Here is a 21,546-nt window from a genome sequence, read left to right as displayed (position 1 = left end):
CACAATCCAGACGAAGAAATAATAGTCGTTCTATCGGCATAAAATATCTCTTCTCTTTCGATCTATTAGGCTCATTTCAACATTAATTGTACTGATAAAGATTGCGTATGATATAATAATGTAACGAAATAGAAAAAAAAATTAATGTCAAAGGTAAATAAAATTAAAAATAGGTACTATATTCTAATAAATACTATACATTTCTTATTATGTTTATTTCCGACAGATTACTTAATACTGTTTAATAATATAGATTATGATAAATCAATGTTGATAAGAAAATATTATCTAAGAAAGTATATAACGCGTTTACTGTAAATATTTAAGGATAAATATATATAGAAAAAATAAAATGCATCTTAATTAAACTTTCATATCAAACTATCCATTTAATTATATGTATAATCAATTGATGCATATAATGAATATAAAAATTGTATAATTGTAATATTTGTACACGATACTGTAAAGAACTGTTGTTTTAAAAAATAACTTCTAAATTCTTAAGAATCTTGTCCCTAAATAACAAAAGTTGATAAAATATAAGTTGATATTCTTATATTTTAGAATAATTAAATAAATTGTTGGAAAGACAGTAAACTAAACTTAAATCCGGAAGAAGTAAACATTCTTTGGTCATAATTTTATACTAATGATTTATTAAAACTTTTATCGATATATTTTAAGCTATACTATCAATTAATTATTTATTATGAGTCAAAAACAATATTCTTTACATTTTGTCCATTCTGTCCCGAATCGCTATTTCCTTCGTAAACATTGACGACTTCCCTAATAACATGCTGATCATAAGGACTATAGTCATGCAGCGGTCTGTAAGGTCGCTGCGGAAAATGATGATCGTGATGGGTGTATACACCAGCAGGTGTCTCGTGTCCGTAAGCATGGAAGCCATTGAACGCGTTCGCCGAATAAGGAGGTGCTGCAGGTGCTCCGGAAAAGAGCGTATTCCATCCTAAAAGACTGATCAGAAACAATGCCATCTTCGTCAGTAAAAGAGCCTTCTTGGTCACGATTAACAGGAAACCGAACATAAGCGGGATCAGGGATGCCATATTGAATTTGAAACCCAATAGAAATGGCAGTAATATATGTCTGGTCAACTGCCTTCCTGAAATGATAGAATTTGACCTTGAATTTACAACCGGTTCCGTTGCCTTGACCGTGCTGCCTACTGGAGGACGTTCTTGAAACCGGTTGGAACATCTTAGTCAGTACAAGAACCAGCATGAGGTTTGATTCCGCGCTAAGACAACGCGGGTAATTCTGCGTGTAACAAGCAACAATCTTTTGAAGTAAGCACTTCGTAATTTTATTCGTTTATGTAATCATTCTTTCATAAACAATTTGTAACAATCACATGTAATTCTTACATTAGATTATTTGCACAATTTATTAATAAAGAACACATATGTGTACATATAAGAAATACTTGTAAAATTTACGATATTGTAAAAATGTTCTATCATATGTTTTACAGTAGAGCAACAGTTTGTATATGTATTTAAAACAAACTCTTTTTTATATTGTCTATAAATTGAAAGATGATCAAGCTTATCAAAGATAACTAAAGTCAAAATGCGCGATTAATTTTGCAGAATCAACATTATATATAGCTTACCTGTACCAATCTGCCTATCGCCGTAAGAAGCAGCTCTTTCATTAAGAACAAATTCCAGTATCCCGTTTCCGTTCAGCATTGGTCCGATGCGCATCTGTAATCCCGGATATATATTATCCAGATTCCACTTAATATTACGACGTTCCATCAATCTGGTAGCTGCTTTCACGACATTTCCAAAATCTTTCGGATCGTAGTCCAGATCCAGAAGATCTCTGCCGTAGCCCTCCGATCTGTCCAGTCGCATCTTTCCAAACTCCAAGCTCTCCTTGTCGTTTAAAGTTTGCAAGGCACTTAGAATACCACGATTTACGCATTCGAATGTACCGTGTTCTTTCTTCGCGAGACATACACCGAAAGCTTCATTGAAGCTATAGGAATGTCCATCATCCAGAGTGATATGCTCCTTAGATTCCATAATCACTGTAAAACTCGTAGACACGAGAACAAGCAGACATAAATAACGGAGTTCGCTTTTCATCTTTGGATCACTGACTTTAATCGATCCTTCACGTCATACAAACGTGTTTAGATAAAATTGAACATCGGATTGATAAGACTCAAAATAAATTGAACAAAATTACGGAAGGTTTATGAAAACTTTCACGTAGTATTTTTATTTTAATTTATTCCGAGATGGCAAACACAAGAAATAATCCACACTAGAAGATAACGGGCGCTTAAAGAAATTTTGGCTTCTAGCACGCTTTTCACATCTACGAACTGTCATAATTTTGTTTAGAAATTTTTTTTTCAAAATTGTAACAGAGAATTCTATCGCACAGAGGAGATGCAGAGTAATGAAGTTCTCGTAAAATACTGTTCACGCTGTTCCTACGATCACCCACCTATATAGGCGACAAGGGGGCATTCACACACGACAGAACAATTGGTTTCACTCGGCGGATTTTACAAGTAGCGAAAGTATACTTCGTTTGTATTTCGTGCGCATGGCGCTTGGTCGATACACCGGATGCACTGAGAAGGGTAATTTCCTTTGGTCGAAGAATGGAGTGTCGGAAAGATCGTTATATAGTCAAATTGATGAGACAGGCCTGACAGCTGAGCAAGAAAAATTGGGAACGCAAGTAGCGCGGATATAATTGCCGAATTTGCGCAAATCTGGAACAAACGAGATCTAAGGATATCATCCACTTAAGACGTTCAGGCAAAGATATATATTGGATTGAGTTTTTGAATAGCATATTTAAAAATCTTTCTCTCGTTTTTGGCATGATATTGTCTCTGTTAATTTTAAACATCCTATTTCAACATTGTTTTTGACTCCGATGTAAAGTTATGTATATAAATCGCATATATTATATTATAGTTTATCGCTATATTATTATTTCAGGGATTCTTATATCAAAACAGCCTTATATTGTAAAGGATAATGGAACAAATATTTGAGGAAAAATAAAGTAGTCAACTTTTAATATTATACAAAAATTACAATTTATTTATAAATAATATGATAAGTTACATGATCCCAAAACGGGGTGATCGATATATAAATAATCATTGGATTAAATCTGGTGGTCTCGTGCGAGTACTGACTACGAGTCGTTCCGCATACGATAGACACGGAGGATTCTGAAAGGATACCGCACGAGTATGATCGAGAGGGCGCGACTTCTACCATTCTGACAGGATTCCACTATTCTGTCATGAGAGTCTTTTGAGATTCTCATAATCTCTGAGTGTGTAGCCTTTCGTCGTTGTCAGTGAAGTAATAAGTTTCGTCGTCGAGATTTGCCGGAATATACATCGAACCACGGCGATCGTAGCATCCCTATCGATCGTCGACTGCGGCATCGTCGTCGGAGTCGTCGAGTCGTGTACCGTTAAATCCAGTCCGCACAAAATCCAGTAACCGTCCGTGTCTAACAGTCGTTTGCCCGTCCATACAGAATTGTCGTTCAATATAGTCGTTCGTATGTCGTAAAGACAAACGTCTTCGTTGTCGAGTTGAGCTTGTCCGCGGATCCCTGAGAAGATAAGCCACGCCACTCTCAGGTGATCGTCGGATTAGAGACGATCACTTTGGCGAATGAAGGTAGAAAATTAGAAGGAAGAGAAGTTGTGCATAATTTTTAACTATTCGGTAGGTTTATAAGCCTTGTACGCGAGATCAGAACCGGCCGATGATCTCGCCCAGCCGTGATGGTCGTGGTGCACATCGTGTCCATAATCATGAACGGGATGAGCGACAACTTCGTAGCTCTGATTCTTGTAAGCGAGCAGTTTTTGCAGGCCGAGGATCAAGCTGATGATGAGAGCAATCTTGCCGACGATGAGGGCTTTGAAAGCTACCAAAGCCAAACCACCAAGAACAATAGGGATAAGAGCAGCAGCTTTCAGTTTCAGGAGAAGAAGGATGGGCAACAGAGTTTTGGCGATCTTCTTCTTCTTTCCACGAGCTGAAACATAATTCCGAAACGTAAACCCTCCAATTTTTCTTGAAAGGCTATAATTTGTGACTTATCCAAATTTCTTTCATTTATATATATTATATTAAATTTCCAAATGTTATACAAGCGACATGTTATCGCTGTCTAGAAAATATACGGAAATAACTTTAAAACTTCAAAGATATTCTTCTCTTTTTTTTTTAAATTAAATATCAGTTAAAATTAAATTTTACCTTCATCAAAAGAACGGGAAACGTCTTCGGGGAGGCTCAACTCAACAGTATGCGTGGATAAGAATTTGGAGGCTCTATCGACAATGGCCTGATCAATTGCGGCTTCTTTGGCTTCGGTCTCAGCAGGTAAAGTACTTTCAATGTCATTAAGAGACCTTGCATTGTCAGCTCGGCTGAAAAGAAAGAAACATGCTCTTATCATGATCGTTATATCTGCATAAACGCTTCAAGCTATCTTAATGTCCGTTAACAACTTTCTATGCTAATTTTACGACAACCGGACGTTGTAGAGTCAAATAGAATCAAGTAGCATTCAAGAGTTCGTTGATTACAGAGTAATTAAGTGAGAGTAAAGAATTGATTCTCTCAAATAGTTTATTGGACAATCAATTTAAGAATTTTTGCTCTTTTCGTCTCTTTTTCTTTCTCTAATTCTGATTATATTCAAAGTGAATTTAAATATCAAAATTATCAAATATTACAAGTAATGAAATAATTAATCAAGCTAAGTTCGGTAACGAAACAGTGATATATATTTTTTATCTTATACTATGTAAATAATTTTATACACTTTAAAACTTAATACGAAAATACAATAGACGATATTTAAGAAATACGATATATTTTGTATATGACTTTACGCGTTCACTACACGAATCACCTGCTGCATTCTCACGTCCCAATTGCACTCAATGTCGACTATCATCGTAGGACATACCGATCACTATCTCGAGTAAATCCTGTCTCTCTTACCTATTCTTGGCCTCCTCGGTCTGCACGATCTTGAATCCGTCAATGACTTCGATGTCGGCCGAGCGAGCGGCACGGTCGACGTAGCGCAGGGCCTTCATCTTGAGACACACCGCGATACTCGATTCCTCGGAACAGGAAGCGTACACGTCGAGGGCTTCCTCGAGGATCGAGGGTGGCGGCGCCGCCGCCGCCGGCGCGTCCTGTGACGCTGGTGCAGCGAGAGCGGATACCACGAAAAGTGCGCCGACTACCGCGAATTTGAACATTTTGACGGATTCTTCCGAACAGCGAGGGAAACACCAAATCTCGAGTTAATTACTCCAACTTCTCAAAACTTCTCTTCACTTCTTCTCCTTCTCTTCCTCGCGCTTCCTCGACGTTGCGACTTCGACTCCCTTTTTTTCTCGCACGTGAACGCTCGAACGAGTACGGCGATCGTATCGACACTGCCCGAAAGAATCACGATTGCTGCCTTTTATCCTCGTCGCGAAAGGGGCCCGCGTACGTTTTTGAAATTTTGATGGCCCCCACCGGATGGCCCCCGCCTGCCGCCGGGTTACAACCCATACGAGCTATTGGTTCTCCTCCAGGCGGTCGTTCCGTTTGTGTCGTATGCGTCTCTCGTTGACGCGCCTCCACACTGCTGGTCCTTCTCCACCGGCTCTCCTCTCCGTGTGCCTGTGTGCCTACTTAAGTCGTTTGTGTACACAACGGGTGTGTTGGTTGTCGACAAACCCGCCCCATACGTGTGCGTAATGCGCATACAGGCGCACATTCGCAAGAACGCAAGGGGAAGAGGACGAGGAAAAAAGAAGAGAGAGAGAGAGAAAACGAGAAAACGAGAGAAAGATGATGTGTACCTACGCACTGGCCTCTTCCTCCGAACCACCAAGATCGGACCACGATCGAATCGAGGGAGACATTTCGGCACGAGTCAAAGACACTGAACGTACCGAGACTAATGGTAGAAGGAATCCGGGTATCCTTTGGGAATTTAGATTAAAAACGAAGATAAGAAAGCGGACTTGTTCGACGTCGTCGCGCGTTATCATTCACCGGTGTGCCACTGATTGCGATTCTTATTTATTTAGCGATTTCGCGCTAGCCGCTATGCAAATAACTATGGAATTTTACGCGAGGCTACTCTCGCGAAAGATTTAGGTGTTACGTCCTGTTTTTTACCTGCTAAATGCAATGGTGAAGATACAGCAGCTGCGACAGGAATTGCCTACTTGTCAGAACTTTCAAAGAGACACATGTGCAATGTGCTATGCATTAAAGATGAATTATCTGCGGTAGCATAAGTTATTTGGCGTAGTCTTCTCTCCGGATGACTCTTGAGATGACTTGCCGAATTGAGTCACTTGTCATAATTAGTTTCTAGGACAGAATAAGGAGACTGTTCATATTCAATTTATTATCAAATTGTGTCTCTTTTGTGATTGTGCACTTCCACTTGCGTTTAAATAAAAAAAAAGCGATTTGTTTTAGAATCTGCAATTAACACTATTTTTATTTCGAGAAATTTCGTGACACCATTTGCAAAAAATCTCATATTATGCTAATAGAGAAGTAGCAGTTATATATTTGACCAAGCACTCGCGATAAGTTAGCTTATGATTTCGCTTTCGTCAAAGTATATTACACCGGATACTTCTATACTATAATATCAAGTAGATGATACTTCGCTCGCGTACACCTCCACAACTTTCCAACGTGCTTATAACTTTATACGAGCCTATCATGGTCTTGCAATCGACAGTACAGACGTCGCGTCGCGCGATTCATTATTATTTGGAATTGTGATATCCCTAACGTTCCTCGATTGCCGAAGCTCCCTCGCGCTTCCCTGGAGTCACATTTTTTAGTCTAATTTTATTTATATTTCCTAATAACATGCTTTGATTTTTACTGATAACATTTACTTTTGGATTTTGTGTCTTGTGATCCTGCATTCCTCTCGATTCTCCACTGCACTCCGCTTATCCGCCTCCCCATTTGTCTTCTTTTCTTTGTCTTCTGTCCTATTCGTCGTATTAATCCTACGACTTAAACACATGATTTAAGGTCATCTTTTGGATGGTACCAATAAGATAACTAGTTAGTGATCTTTGAAATTAATGTATTCCGTGTGACTCTGTCGCACGGAACATTTAACGGTTTTTCAAATGGAATGTGCGTGCACGCATCACTGTGGTTCGATCATGTGTGTGAGTTGGGCTCAAGCCAGAGGTTTCCTCCAGGAGGACAAGCCGCGCCTCGCCGCGTCTCGCCTCGCCTCGCCCCGCCTCGTCTCGCCTCGTCTCGCGTCACCGTGACCCGAAGGCTTCTTGTCTAGAAAAAAAGATGGAAAAAGGGAGGAGACATACCCAAAAGTATTTCATCGCTGCCGGTATATCCGCGCACGAGGAATTCGGATGTGCGGCTAACTTTCTCCGCGCTTCAAGTGTTCAAGTTCGAAGATGGTCAAGCGAATCTCTGCATCGGTCGGTCCAGCTCACGTTCTCACGAAGTCATGAAATTCGAAGAATTTGCCTACACAAAACGGTATTTTAACACACGACGAGCTATTTAAATGAATGATGTTAAATCTTCGTCTAAAAATCAAGTTTCCAATAATCACATTAGAATCTAAAAAATATCTAAAAGATATTTAAAATCAAAACGTTTTTTAGGAACTTTTAAAGCATTCTTCAGGTATTTTCTCTCCATATCATCTGTATTTAAAATATTTTACATTTTTTGGATGTCATATTTTAAATTTTAATTAGCATAAGTTTTTTAATGGATTTGATGGATTTACATGGAATTTGGACATGGATACATATATTATTCTAAGAATATATAAATATGAAAATCGAAAGAAATTTTAAATATCTAGTTTATAACGATACATACAATTTAGGATAAATAATGTTGTAATGTAAAAACAACGTAAATATTAATTATTTCTATATATTTTATTGCTCTAAAATATTAATGCTCTTTTTCTTTCTCTCAATTAACATTATTCGCGACCTCCTCGCGACGAAGCAGGATACATAATATACAATGGATCTCATGGAACTTTCACTTTGTTCTCGCAACTTTTTTTTCCCGCGTCTCGCACGAGAAACGTTTATTCTCCTTGCGCATTGGAGATTCCGTTGCTCTATCACAGTCAAATGTTCCCCGATTACGATCAGCAGACAAATCTGAAAGTTCCGCCGTCCATTGCGTTACACATCTGTATTATGTACAGCAAATTAACTTGTACATAGCATCGCGAGCTAAAACGCTAATCTGGATGGTACATCGAGCCGGGTGGCAGTCATGCGCACTCTTGGTGGTGGAACACTTTCCTCTCGACGCCGGCGAGAGTGAACTCGTCCGAAGATCGAGGTCAGGTCAAGGCCCCCACGAAGTGAAGCCTTCGTACCTGAGAGTTCTCGCTCTCCTGTTTGTCCTGTTTCTTCCCATGCCTCGTCCTATACCACCTATCCCTGTTCCGTCTGTTCGTTCGTGAGCTGATTACGAAACGTTCAAAACCATCGAAACGATAAAAAAACAATAAAATAGAATGATACCGCAATAAAAGAAAGAAGAAAACGTTTTTTACTACATATGATGAAACTCGTTTCTTCGTTTATATATATCCATCGATTCTCGGACTCATTAGAGCGTATATCTTTTTTTTAGATATGATGATGCGAAAGATAAGTGAAACGTATATAAAAGTACGTAATTTTGTGCAGTTATTATATGCGTTATATGTCGCTATGCGGGTTAGTAAAACCGTAGTATTGATCCGTCTTGCTTTCCTCTGTAGATACCGTTGAGAGCGCGAAGTGGGATATGAAAGAAAAAGAAAAAAAAAGATTCGCACCTTACACGCTGGAAGCACGCGTGAATGAACGAAACGAAAGTTGTTACCTTTCTTTCTCGCCTCTTTTCTTTCTCATTTGCACTTGCATGCGATTCTATAGTTTTTTGCCTAGCAATTAGCTCCTCTTTCTCTCTCTCTCTCTCTCTCTCTATGATTCATTTAGAGCAAACACGGTGGACTACTAAAAAAGAAATGAAGCCGCAAAGATGAATGAACGGGAGTTAGTCATTGGAATGATACACCCGCCGAGATGCAAACAGTAGGTAAGCAGATGAGTGGTTAATAGCCACTTTGTAATAACAGCGCGCGCGATACCGCAAATACGGGTATTCTCCGCGCAGAGTTCTAATTTGTTTACTCGTCGCCGAAGAAAGTAGCGATATTAGTACTTTCACGAGAATAAATTTGTGCTTAATGTAAACTCAGTTAGTGCTAATTCCCGCGTATGACCTACATAGGGCACTCTTCTAGTCCGCTCTTCAACCTATTTTATATCGCTGTTCGGTACTAATGTTTGCAATTTCTACGAACACCACGATGAGTACTGACAATGAGACGAATTGACAGAGACAGTCTTACTTCGAATGCATAAACGCAGTATTAAAATAGCGACGTGTGTCGTATCCAGGAAAATAAGGAAAAAGAAATGAAGGATTCTGAATCCCGATTCATCGAGAAGACTTTCGGAACTCGAATATGGAAGAGCCCTGCCGACACGCGTATCAGAAACGGGACCACCTGGCCAGAGATGCGTTCTTGAAAATCGACGAAACTTCGAGTTTGGGCGAGAGACAGAGAAGTCGATTGACAAGAACGAATATATATAATATATATATAGAAAAAGAAAAAGAGAGAGAGAGAGAGAGAGAGAGAGAGAGACATGGACTCGCGGAGTACCGGGGAGAATCGGGGGACCAGGTCTCGACTTTTTCTCCGGTATGGTAGAGAGTGTTAGGCGCACCTTGAAAAGACTCAGCGCGGATGCTGACTGGCCCGATCAGTCTGCTCGGCCTGGTTTACTTCCCAAGTGTGTGTCCACCGACTGGTCCTCGCGTGTACATCTTACGTACACGCAGGACTCTCTCGTGAGCGTGCACGCATACGTTCACACGCTCGAATACGTGTACGATGACCGCCGCGAACAAAACGCGAATCGAACAAGTGCGTAAGGATAGATACGCGTTTGTGTGGATACGTCAGGTTTTATTCATGCGTTTCTCGTATGTAGGTGATGCCGTTCCTTCTCTCGGTCCCTCTACGTACCTACGTCCTATTCTACTGCTCGCTATCCCGACGATCTTTCTCTATTCTTCTCGGAGAAACAACCGGAGACTCGGAGACGTCAGTTGCTCGCATCAAGATGCTAAACCGTCATTCAGATAGACAACTCATCGCGTACTCGGCCTATGCTATAAAAGCCTTTCTCTATCTCATGTATTTGTCTCGGCGCTTTTCACCTCCGATATTCCCTCGCCCACTCCTTCATCTTCCATCGCGTCTGGCGCATTGAGTTCTCTTACTTTCGATCGAGTCCCGAATTGATGAGCCATCAGTCGGTCAGGCTCCAGTTCTTTTACACGCCTCATCCCCATCGTTTCCTCGCATCCATCTCACTCGTGTTCTTTTTAACGTATTTCGCTCTCTCTCGCTCGTTGCTCTTTCTCCTCGCTATTCTACGATTTTGGCGTATCGTCGACATCCGTTAGTTTCACCTGAATTTTAAACATCTCGCAATCGGCGAAAAGACGATACCGGAATTCCAACGAGCAGCGCAAAAATATAAGATTACGATCGAACTAACACAGTAAGATGATTTCGGAATATTCAGTCACGCATATGTAGATTTCATTCAAGGAATGCAAGAATTTATCGACAGGAAGTGAAATGAGAAAATAAAACGGGTACACGGTTGTGTTCGATAATTATTATATAGTCTTAATTTATTTGCGCATTAATAAATGTACATGTTATATGACAGCGAGCGTATTGCAGCTACGCGTGAAACAATAAATACCGAAGATGATCCGTGCATGAGTGGCCTCGTACGTGCGACGACCTAGAGTGAACACAATTGGATAGGAGACAGTGAAAAGAGAGATCAGACAGATATGAGAGTTTCGCGAACAGTTTGGAAAGAATTATTCGCAAAATGGAAATAAATAAAAATTATGTGAAGAAAGAAAAGGAAATTTCGCGAGAGGAAATAGCGACGTGATTAAAGAGATGCTATGATAACGTTTATAAATTTTTTTCCTATGCTGACAATGGTTTGTATGCAGAGTAGGCGATATCATGTCCCGATCTCGCCCATCCACCCGATGCATGTCCTCCCCCGACTTGAACAACTTCGTGTCCGTGATCGTGGCCGCCAGACACAAGTTTCTTTAATCCAATGATAGAAGCGAGTACGAGCGCAAGTTTGCTCACTATCAGCGCTTTGCCAGCCAACAGCGCGAGAGCACCGAGCGCCAGGGGTACTAACGTACCACCAATTAACAGAGGAATAGCGAGAAGACCACCCATTTTATTTTTCTTCTTACGACCTAGACATAGAGAAGAAAATGTAATTACAATCTGACGGAAGAAATCTATATGTGTTTAACGAACAATAAAATAATGGAATTATAACAAACAATTAATTTTAGATTTAAATTAATTTCTTCGTAATAAAGGTTTAAATTGCAATTATATTCAACATACATTTATCGAAAATAGTGCAAGAATATCTAATTAATCAAGTAATTAAACTTTTCATATTTTATTATTAATAAATAATTTTCGTTGAATAACTTTATTAACGGTGTTTTCCTATATACCTTCTTCCGTGAAACTACGTTGAAGTTCCTCTACGTTTGGTAACTTCAGCTTCAGAGTGTGACTCTGAAAAAATTTGGCGACTTTATCGAAAATCATGCCATTGAGAGCATCCTCTTTATCTTCCAATGCTCGGGGTAAACTGGCTTCGATTTCCTGCAGAGATTTTTCTGGTTCGGATTCGTTAGCAGCCGATTCATCTTGAACCAGAGTGACGCCATCAGCCACATTCAATTGAGCGCTCCGAGAAACCCTATCTATAGCCGATAAGAGCTTCAGCTTCAGGCAAGGACTCAGTTCCGTGTCGGAACATTCCTTGTATACTTGATAGACGTAACGTAAGTCGCCAAATATGCCATTGCTATTCGATCTTGCGGTTTGTTGCTCGTTGATTGAGTTAGACGTGGGATTAGTTTCGGCCGATCTCGCAGAGACCGCTGTCAATAATACAGCCAGGCATACGTAACAGCGCGCGAACCGTTTCATTTTTCAAAGTGAAGAAAAATCTATAAAAGAAATCAATTCAACATTTGTTTTTATAATAATAAATTAACACACCAATAATATGATTCATAATTAAATAATATGGAATCAAGACAACTCTAACTCTGTTAGGCAATTAATAAATAAATCAATTAATAAAAAATGAAACATTTACTTAATTTTGTGTGTGCGTGTGTGTATGTGTGTAAGCACAAATAATTTTTCAATATAGTTTTAAATTCTAAATTATAAAAATGATTATTTATATCACAATTAATTATATTGTTAAATTAAAATTAATTAAAGTTTATGAAATTTGGTAAACGTAGAAAAATGTTAATTTCCTTAAAATTAAAAGCATTTATGCCGCATAATATATCTCAAAACATAATTTCTATCCAGAATCATGATATTCTTCGAATAATCCAATCACTTTTGTGTTATCTATCTGAATCAATTAGAATACATTTTTGAAATTTCATATATGCTTCCCGTATATATCACAGGTCTATAAGACTCTTATAGACAACACTTAATGCGATCGCCGAAGGTTCGAATTAAGCCGCGCAAGTCCCAATCAAGCACTGTACCTTCCACGCGGCTCGATACAAAAATCAAACGCCTCGTCCTTCGCTTCTCCCTCGGCTATCCGGCTGCGTCCACAGGGCTACCGACTTCTATTTAATTTAACACGATGCGTGCCACCACGAGATGCGTGTATAGCTGAGAGCACTCTAAGTAGACTGTACGTAACGGAAGCCCTGCCCTAGCTCTATATATCTAGCCAGGTATACCTCCGTACCGAGCGATATTCTCCCCACCCGGTTGGCATCGGTGTACACCACCATGGCGCGACTATTTTCATGCTCGCGGACATTGATTTGAGAACGGTTGCTTTTGCGTTTAAACCAACCACCCGGGAGACGAGAGTAGAGAGCAGAATTCCACCGGTACGCGCGTCATGATCTCTCAAGCTCTCCCTCCGGATTTGCCTCCCACCAACGACACGTCGGACGCATCCGAGTGGTTCCACCACAGTTTTGCCGCCATGCTTCCTCTCCGCGGGTTTCTTCTTCTTTTTCTTCTTCATTGTCCTCCACCCCGCTCGCATCTCGCGTTGGTATCTCGCCGATTTAATTCGACCGGTTTAACCGCATTTCGTCCGTATCGTTATTCCGTTGTCCCTCTTGTGCGTGGGCGGCGCCGCTACATACGCATCGGCTGCCAGTCGATTCGGTTCGATGCTCCCGCTGTTGTTCCTCGGCTCTAATTTCTCGTCACCGCTCGAGTTCGTGGAGGCATAAGAACAAGATTGAAAATGAAAGGCGCACCTCGGAATGATCCGCCGTCGAAAACACGAGATACCAGCTGCTGAAGACGAAATAATATTGTACATCGCGGATGTACAATAGAAAGCACTTTGACGTTCACGGTCATTGATATATTTGATAAGCAGGAAGCGCAATAAAATATAAAGTGTGTTATTGGCACGGGGCTACATGCCCATAGATTATTCTCTCCCGTTTATGATACTATAAAATCGTTCGTTAAACTGAGATGGCAAGATAATTTTTAGGAATCCGTTGCTCCAACTGTTTCTTTCTAGGCTATCTTAATTTATTTACGGTGGAATTTAGCGGCAATACTTATCAGATTACGAATAAGCTTCAGACAGAAAAGACACGCTTCCAAAATACTTGAAAATGTACGTCTGAAAGGTCGTGAAAAACTTTTCTAAATATCGATCGAGACAGTTTAAAGTTACTATCGATACTATACAAAAAATTACTACACAAAATTATCATCATCACATGTGTGCGATTGGATATAACTGCATTTCTCATTACTTCTCAAGTATTGGACGCACAGTTATACTGGCAGCATTGTGGTTCTCTGGTTCAGCTATTAAATCAAGGTGACAATACGTTCCACTTTTCAATGGAAGATCCAACAAACATTTCCCTTTACGGATCAACATAATCATGTCATCGAAAAAGAGAAACGATGAATCGGCAAATTAACGTATACCGTTATGCGTGTTAGGCACAATTTCTTCATCCGATTAATCATCTAATTTGCACGATGCTTCATTCTCTTCCACTTGGTCCCTCGTATCCTTGACTTTTCATCCTATCCAATTCGATATACGCCAATAGACACGGCTTTAACTGGGTCATACCAAGTGAAAACGCGTTGCATGTAGATACGCTTAGACCATCGGCGTTTCAGCGAGGAAAAAAAAACGAAACAGAGATCACCATCGCGTGAGGAAAAAAAGCGAAATAACTTGTATCGTCTATCGTACAATTATATTATTAAAATATGTACAGTATGCTTAGCGTATCAGCCTCTTCGCCTTCGTTAATATAGCCTTAAAACTGCCAGTGCATGACGTTTTCATTGAAGCGCACGTGCTATTCAAGAAAGCATCGCGACCAGGTAACGGATGCAAAGGAGACGTTTCTTCTCCTCTCGCGGCTTACTCCCCGCCGCGTCGCGTCGTCGTCCACAAGTCCACGCGACTACGATGCTGCCGGAACTTACCTGCATAATGTCGCGTTACCGATTTCTCATACGCGTACGTGCCGTGAAAATGATCTCCCGACGGCGCGGCGCGGCATGGCGAAAGCGACGGATCTTGTATTAGGACGCCACGATGAGACGCGAAATAATAATCGTGCCTCCGCCGCGCCGCGCCGTGCCGTTTCCGGTTCGCGGAACGAACCCCATCGAGCCGCGGCTCTGAATTCCATTTTGTACAACCGTTTCGTCGTACGGTGATTTTCTCGACCGGCCCGATACGCGTGGCTGCTCGGCCGATGAAACTGTCGTTATTGTACATCCTTTTTCTTCCTTAAGGCCACTCCGGTAGCAACGGAAAGAGCAACAGAGCAACATTATTCGCGGTATGCAGGTTACTAGTTGTACCTGGCGGCGCGTGCGTCCGGTTTTGGAGGGCAATTACTGGGTTGAGTTAAATATCGTGGATATTTATTGTGATTATGACACATTGTCTCGCTGTAGCTATGAATCGGTGGAAAGTCCAGATAAATCTTACCTAAGATATTTGCAGACGTTTTTTTTTTTTTAATTATCGTAGAACTAATCCTCGTGAAACTAATAATAAGTCAAATTAGTGGCATTTACATCACATGGAAACGAATATCTCTGACATTGATCCAGCTCACGATGCTCTATATTTTATTCCTGTGTATATATTAATTTATTAATGTATAATATTTATTAATTTACTAATATATTATATATTAATTTATTTTTCTTGCAGTAAAATAAGTTACATCTTAAGAGAGAAGAGAGAAGAGAGAAGAGAGAAGAAAGAAGAGAGGAAGAGAGAAGAGAAAAGAGAGAACAGAGAACAGAGAAGAGAGAGCGCGGCAAAGAAATATATATAAATATATATTTCTGCATATACCGTAAATCTACGTTTAAATAAATTGCTCATGATCCTGAAAAGGAATTATACGATTTGTATTCCGGTGCAATAGAGTGTCTGTGCCGCGCATTCTTCGACTACTTTCGCCCGTGCTCGTGAACTTTATCCTATTTTTATTGTATATCTATTTATGTATGGAAAATGTGGTTCAGCGGTGCATCCGGTACATGATTGTGCTATGAGTTCAATAGACCGTATTTCACGGCCTTACGTTACGCTTTACGGCTACGAGTGCAAGTGCAGTGTTATGTATAAATAGAAGCACTCGGTCATGAACCACGGTCACTCTTACGAGAGCCACAGGACGTGCCGGTTTCTTCGGCCGGTGAACGCTGCAGGTGAACTTAACAATGAAGCTCTTTTTCTTCGGGACAAGATGGAGTCGTCTCATTTGTCGGTTTTTTTTTATTACAAAAAAACAGGAGGTGTCATAATGGAAGCACGCAGTCAAACATCAAATAAATATTAATAGTATAAGATACAACGAATAAATATAACTCACATATAAATCTAGATAATATAAAACAATGAGCATCTCCCAGAGGTACTGGTGACTGGCCGTGGGATAAATCGACCATTATTTAGGATAAATTAGAAAAAAAGTAGAAAAATAAGAAAGAAAAGAATTGGAATATAAGAGAGATCATATAAGCATAAAAAAAGAATAGGCAAATTTGAAGAGATTTTAAACTGAAAATAGCTATATAAATAGGCATATTTTCCTGGAGTAAGAGATAGACTAGGTATTATACATAGCAACAGCTTAGGTAAGAAAGGAAAAAGGAAAGAAACAACGAGAAACGCGGCGAGTGAAGTAGGCGTGAGTGTAATGAAAGGGAAGAGAATTGTCAGATTCTCCGTCAGAAAACGGAAAAGAAGCGAGAGGCGGGAAGAAAACTTTCTATGGTACGATTAAGCTTGTGGTTGGGGTTGGTGAGCGCGATAGGCAATCTCATGAGCATCTTGCGGTAGACTTCTGGCCCATCCGTGTCCGCTGCTACCGTAACCACCACCGAAGTCACCACCGCCGCCGCCGCCGCCGCCGCCGCCGTAACCGCCATGGTCTTCATGGCTAACATGGCTGCTGCTGTGATGCGGATGCGAAACTACCTCGTAGGTCACGTGTTTTTGGTGAGAAAGAAGTTTCTTCAGTCCAATGATAGCCGAAATCACGAGAGCGATCTTGCCCACGAGCAGAGCCTTGCCGGCAATCAAGGCAATCGCGCCGAGCGCCAGCGGCAATAAAGCGGCCGCTTTCAGGGCCATTGCCATCATCAAGGGTCCCAAGATTTTCTGCGCTTTCTCTGTAATGTTCCAAATGTTTGCATTTTAATTTTATATCGAAATAAGCGATATATATTCATTTCGATGCTTTTATCAATATAATTTTCAAGTAGCTTCTTAACCTGGTTTTATTGTGCGTACAAATATGATTCGAAACCTCATATTTATCTTGATTATTTTTCTTGTGCCTTGCTTTAATGAATAATAAGCACTTAAAAATATGTCACTGATTTTTAAAAAATTGTACTTTTTATATTTCTATAGACATATAAGAAGTTAATAATTATAATATTATAATCAACGTAAATTAACCTGTCGAGACACTTGATTTGTGTAAAATGAAGATTGGTATATACAATCATATATACAGCATCTATTTATCTCTAACGTGGATTGTAAGTATACGAACTGCGAAGTTTAATACTATCATTACTCACTTTTCACACTTCTGTGGAGAACGGGAATTTGAGTACATCGTCAGATGTAATAACAGATATATTTGAGAGTTTACGTTTTTCGTTTTATGATGCCAATTATCCTATTATGAGATGTACTATCACGGTATCTACTTATATTTGTTTTCGGAACGAATGGAAAATAACAAATAATATAACAAGTAAGATATTTATGTAAAAATTCACATTCTCTTTGTGTGCTTATTTATAATTGATCTTGCATTTAGACTCAATTGAAGATATAAAAATTCTCAGTTACAAGAAAACTTAATTAGAAGACAATAATATAATTTCTTAAATAGTATCAACTAGGGATTAAAAATCCGTAAGTCTAATAAAATATAAAATTAATGCGACAAAAAAATGTTTTAATAAAAATGTATAACGATAATATAATGATTGCAAGATAATACATGTAAATTTGCAAATGATGTGATATAATCCCGAATTAATTTGTGTAGAAAACTGATCGTTAATATTCGCACGGTAGAATTAATCATTGTGTAACAGTAATAGCAATTCATAAATAGATAAACAGATGATTTAGCGCCGAGAGATACGAATGCGCACGCAAGTCAATTGTTCGCAAATTATTTGTAGCTTTTGTAGGCCCGGTAATAATAGTCCTCTGTAAATCACGTCACGCCGGCCGATCACGGAGATCGATGTTAATGTTTTTTAAAGTGGAATAATAGTCGAAGGTCAAGGCGAAGTACCAGGATGGAAAGTATGTCAAAAATCTTGCGCGGCGGGATCTCTCCCGCTCTCTATCTATCTCTCTCTCAACCTTTCAATATCACCGGTGTTCTCCTCCTCCGTTGCGAGGTTCAAGGGGAAGCGGAACCAGTTCCTCAGTGGGTCAACGTCTGCGACCGGTATGGGGTTCCTCGTCGTCATCGTCGCTGTTCACACGGCGGCAATGAACGCAGAGAACTCCCATACTCCAGCTGACGTTGTCCCGATGAACCCTGATTACCTCTTCGATATGCGAAAAATTTATTTTTTTTTCTTTTCTATTGCATCTTTGTATAATTTTAATTTTAAAAATTCTATCAAAATTTCTATTAAAAGCAGAAGAATATGCAAATCAATAACAAAAAATAAAAAATAAAAATATTATTTATATTATATATTAATAATAATATATATAAACCATATATCAATAAAAATCTTTAATTGCATACAAAAATATGATAGAACAAATTTGAAATTCTGGTATATCTGATTATCAGATATATATCCTAGTCCTAAACGATTGCATAAATAAGTTGGTGTAAAATAATTTATTTTTTCCCGTAGATTACTTAATAAAGACTGTAATAATTAAAAATGTTGACATTTATAAATGCAAATGTATTGAGACTAATACTTCGCATGTGTGTGTGTGTGTGTGTGGCTCACATAGCGACTTGATTGCTACGCTAGTTTTGTTTTTAAAGCGATCTTTTATTTGGCAAATGTAAGAAATCACCGTAACAAAATTCCTCCGCGAATAACGAACTCAATAAAACATAATTAGATGCTATCGTAACCGGTTCTGTATTAACCGGTTCGAGCGCATCTAAACCTAGGGTTTTACATAAGTATTAAGATGTAAGTTTCATCACACGTGCTATACTCACTCTTTTTTCCACGGCTCTCGACAGCATTGTCGCTAAAGTCCTCGAAACTGCGTCCGGCAGACTCAATCGCTCCTAAAATATCGCTGCCCTTAAGATCAACTTTGACCGAATGCGTCCTCAGGAATCTTCCAAGACGATCAAACAATAACGTATCCAAATCGTTGGATTCGATAGATCTGCCAAAAATGCAAATATAAATGTAACAGTTCTCTCGAGTTAAACGTTCGACGTTTAAATTCGCATAAGCGCGATCTCGGGATCTCACAGAATGACAACCAACCTTGGCGCACCCTCGCCCTCGGCGTTGGACGTTTTTACGACGGTGATGCCCTCGGATAGAGTGATGTCTTCTTTGTCGGCCAGCATCTTGTCGACAAATGTGAATACTTTGTACTTGATGCAGCTGATGGATTCCTTCTTCAGGCAATCGGTGTATATGCTCGCCACCAGATCGTTCTCACTTCCGCTGGCCTTGTCGCTGGTCGGCAATGCCAGGGTCGCGGTCAACGCCGCCGACACCCACAATAACGTCACGAAATGTTTGGCCATTATCACCCAAGTGCGACTTCACCGCGTTTTACGCGTCTCGTACAAAAGACGCCGAAGATATCCTTAAGTCGCGTGCGTCCCGTGCAATTTGTTTCTCGATTCTTCCGTGCCCCAACGTGCAGCGGCGCGTTGTTCGAATCAAGCACGCCAGGATGCGCCGATGCTGACTCGTGTGTTACATCTAAAAGAGGTTGCTTTGCTTTTATACCGAAGTATCGCACGAGGGGAGTCCTCGTGGGTTCGCAGGCCATCGGGGGTCCGCATTCGCGTCGTACGCTCTCTCGTCTCCCTCCTTTCGCTGCTCCTCTCTCGTTACCCCCCCACCCCTTTCTCTCTCTTACTCCGTCAAGTGTATCGGGTGCCACAGGATCTCCCCACACTGACTTCCTCCCTTTTCATTCACCTCCCTCTCGTCATCCTGATTATTTTGGCAAGGTAAAAATCAGCGAAGCGCGAGAAAGAGGAACAACGATAGAAATGCGATCAAAAAAAAAAAAAAATTGGGGAAAAAAGAGTACCTATATAATACAGAGAGATTCTTATATCGAGCATCTTGATAAATATATTCAGTATTCTTTAGCCAGGATTAACATGTATTCTCGAATTGCATTCTTCTGGCCAATCTTCTCTTCTTCTTCGTGTTTCTCAGCCTACTCTTTCTACTGACATATTCTCACGCTATGGACCTACTTTGAATTACATTAACAGCGGGGAGTCTCTCCGGTACCAATTGGAATCAAATACGATGAAGGAAAGCCGCGTGTACAACGCGACGGAAACCTGCAGGCATTCAGGACGACGGAAAAAAGTATATATGTAGATCCTATATAATTTGCCGCACCATTTCGCCCGACCACCCGCCTACTATTATTTTACGACGTTGAGTGTTGTGTGACTTAAATCACCACCATCGTGTACGCAGAAGTCCATATGTAACGTCGCAATGACGTTGATTCGAGATCGCCTAATCAACAAGTTCTGGTCAACTGTGAGATTCCTCAATGATTGTCCGTCGGTGTGCAATTCACGGAACAAAATTCTGAGGCTCTTCAAATAAATTACTCGATATTTCTCCTCGTTTATTGAAATAACCAGAAGCGCTTCGGTCGCTCCACATATTTCAACTCAAGGAGGCCATATAGTTTCGATAGACGGTGCGCGTCGCATGTACCTCTCAAGGATGAAGACCTAGTGTCGGCGGATGCGATTACAAGGTCCATTAGCGACCACTGATGACTCATATCGTACAACTTTGGCTTGATTAATTCACACTACTAAGTACTAAGTAGCACAATGTAGAACACGAGGAATCTAGATACTAGTTGCTTACGGTAAACTGTAATTATTTTCCTTCCTTTACGCAGCCTTCCTAACTACAATGGTGAGTTAGTCATAGGAATTATCTCGCCATCTAATCGCTTAATTTTGGTCGGAAGTGGCGATTTATAGCGATCTCTTTAAGCATACAGATAGGGACAAAACTACACGAAGAACATCTCATACGAGAGTTCTTAACGTATCGAAGGCGTTTAATTGTTGCAGATGTGATGTTGCTCCACCTTCGAAAATTCATCGGCAGATGATGAACACGAGATATCATCCCTGAAACGAGGTCGCTCACCTATTTATAACTGGGTCGAGAGTTGGGCAATCGTTTTGGTATCTTTCTCTCTCTTGCTCTCTGTCTTTTGCCTCTCCTTCCTCTATCTCTGTCTCTCTTGCTCTTTCTCTTTTTCTTACTTTTTCTCACTGTAACGATGTTCTCGATCCCGACTTCTCTCGGGGATCAAGATCCCCCCGGTACGCGAGAGCGAATGTCGCCTTGAGCGAAATCACACACCTGACGCGGCCTGTAACCCGGCGAGTTCTTTAAAACATCAAGCTTCAAGCAAAATGAACAAAACGTCAAACAGAAAATCACCCATCCTTAGAAAAAAGCAAATGTCCCTCGTTCTCAATACTTAATTGGATGGAGAAATAA

General features: G+C 40.2%; 4 protein-coding genes across 4 annotated transcripts; all 4 read right to left on the bottom strand.

Annotated features, from left to right (window-relative positions):
* Window positions 1-710: 710 nt before the first annotated feature.
* On the bottom strand, window positions 711-2,123 carry Osi10b (DUF1676 domain-containing protein Osi10b). The gene is made up of 2 exons (XM_071777383.1): window positions 1,643-2,123; window positions 711-1,132 (listed from the first exon to the last, which is right to left on the bottom strand). Exons 1-2 carry the CDS (start codon window positions 2,121-2,123, stop codon window positions 711-713), a joined length of 903 nt encoding a protein of 300 aa, XP_071633484.1.
* A 1,013-nt stretch (window positions 2,124-3,136) lies between these two features.
* On the bottom strand, window positions 3,137-5,768 carry Osi9 (DUF1676 domain-containing protein Osi9). Its single transcript, XM_071778899.1, has 3 exons — window positions 5,040-5,768; window positions 4,287-4,459; window positions 3,137-4,062 (listed from the first exon to the last, which is right to left on the bottom strand). The coding sequence occupies exons 1-3, from the start codon at window positions 5,303-5,305 to the stop codon at window positions 3,740-3,742; spliced, it is 762 nt and encodes a 253-aa protein (XP_071635000.1). The 5' UTR covers window positions 5,306-5,768; the 3' UTR covers window positions 3,137-3,739.
* Window positions 5,769-10,945: 5,177 nt separating this feature from the next.
* Window positions 10,946-12,262, bottom strand: LOC139813668 (uncharacterized). Its single transcript, XM_071779292.1, has 2 exons — window positions 11,721-12,262; window positions 10,946-11,447 (listed from the first exon to the last, which is right to left on the bottom strand). Exons 1-2 carry the CDS (start codon window positions 12,202-12,204, stop codon window positions 11,158-11,160), a joined length of 774 nt encoding a protein of 257 aa, XP_071635393.1. The 5' UTR covers window positions 12,205-12,262; the 3' UTR covers window positions 10,946-11,157.
* Window positions 12,263-15,666: 3,404 nt separating this feature from the next.
* LOC139813392 (uncharacterized) lies at window positions 15,667-20,344 on the bottom strand. The gene is made up of 3 exons (XM_071778893.1): window positions 19,297-20,344; window positions 19,017-19,192; window positions 15,667-16,959 (listed from the first exon to the last, which is right to left on the bottom strand). The coding sequence occupies exons 1-3, from the start codon at window positions 19,563-19,565 to the stop codon at window positions 16,568-16,570; spliced, it is 837 nt and encodes a 278-aa protein (XP_071634994.1). The 5' UTR covers window positions 19,566-20,344; the 3' UTR covers window positions 15,667-16,567.
* Between the last annotated feature and the right edge of the window lie 1,202 nt (window positions 20,345-21,546).

The sequence above is a fragment of the Temnothorax longispinosus genome, chromosome 5, assembly GCF_030848805.1.
Source record: "Temnothorax longispinosus isolate EJ_2023e chromosome 5, Tlon_JGU_v1, whole genome shotgun sequence".
Lineage (NCBI taxonomy): Eukaryota > Metazoa > Arthropoda > Insecta > Hymenoptera > Formicidae > Temnothorax > Temnothorax longispinosus.
The sequence above is the reverse complement of the archived record's forward strand: the minus strand, read 5'-3'. Positions and strand labels throughout refer to the sequence as shown.

Bases quoted from the DNA above. Each gene is read 5' to 3' on its own strand.
- Osi10b (XM_071777383.1), bottom strand. From the start codon at position 2,123: ATGAAAAGCGAACTCCGTTATTTATGTCTGCTTGTTCTCGTGTCTACG. The intron at 1,133-1,642 runs GTAAGCTATATA...CTATCATTTCAG, and splicing joins CGATAGGCAGATTGGTACAG to GAAGGCAGTTGACCAGACAT.
- Osi9 (XM_071778899.1), bottom strand. From the start codon at position 5,305: ATGTTCAAATTCGCGGTAGTCGGCGCACTTTTCGTGGTATCCGCTCTC. The intron at 4,460-5,039 runs GTAAGAGAGACA...CTTTCTTTTCAG, and splicing joins ACCGAGGAGGCCAAGAATAG to CCGAGCTGACAATGCAAGGT. The intron at 4,063-4,286 runs GTAAAATTTAAT...ATTATGTTTCAG, and splicing joins TTCCCGTTCTTTTGATGAAG to CTCGTGGAAAGAAGAAGAAG.
- LOC139813668 (XM_071779292.1), bottom strand. From the start codon at position 12,204: ATGAAACGGTTCGCGCGCTGTTACGTATGCCTGGCTGTATTATTGACA. The intron at 11,448-11,720 runs GTATATAGGAAA...CTCTATGTCTAG, and splicing joins ACGTAGTTTCACGGAAGAAG to GTCGTAAGAAGAAAAATAAA.
- LOC139813392 (XM_071778893.1), bottom strand. From the start codon at position 19,565: ATGGCCAAACATTTCGTGACGTTATTGTGGGTGTCGGCGGCGTTGACC. The intron at 19,193-19,296 runs GTTGGTTGTCAT...CATTTTTGGCAG, and splicing joins GAGGGCGAGGGTGCGCCAAG to ATCTATCGAATCCAACGATT. The intron at 16,960-19,016 runs GTGAGTATAGCA...GGAACATTACAG, and splicing joins CGAGAGCCGTGGAAAAAAGA to AGAAAGCGCAGAAAATCTTG.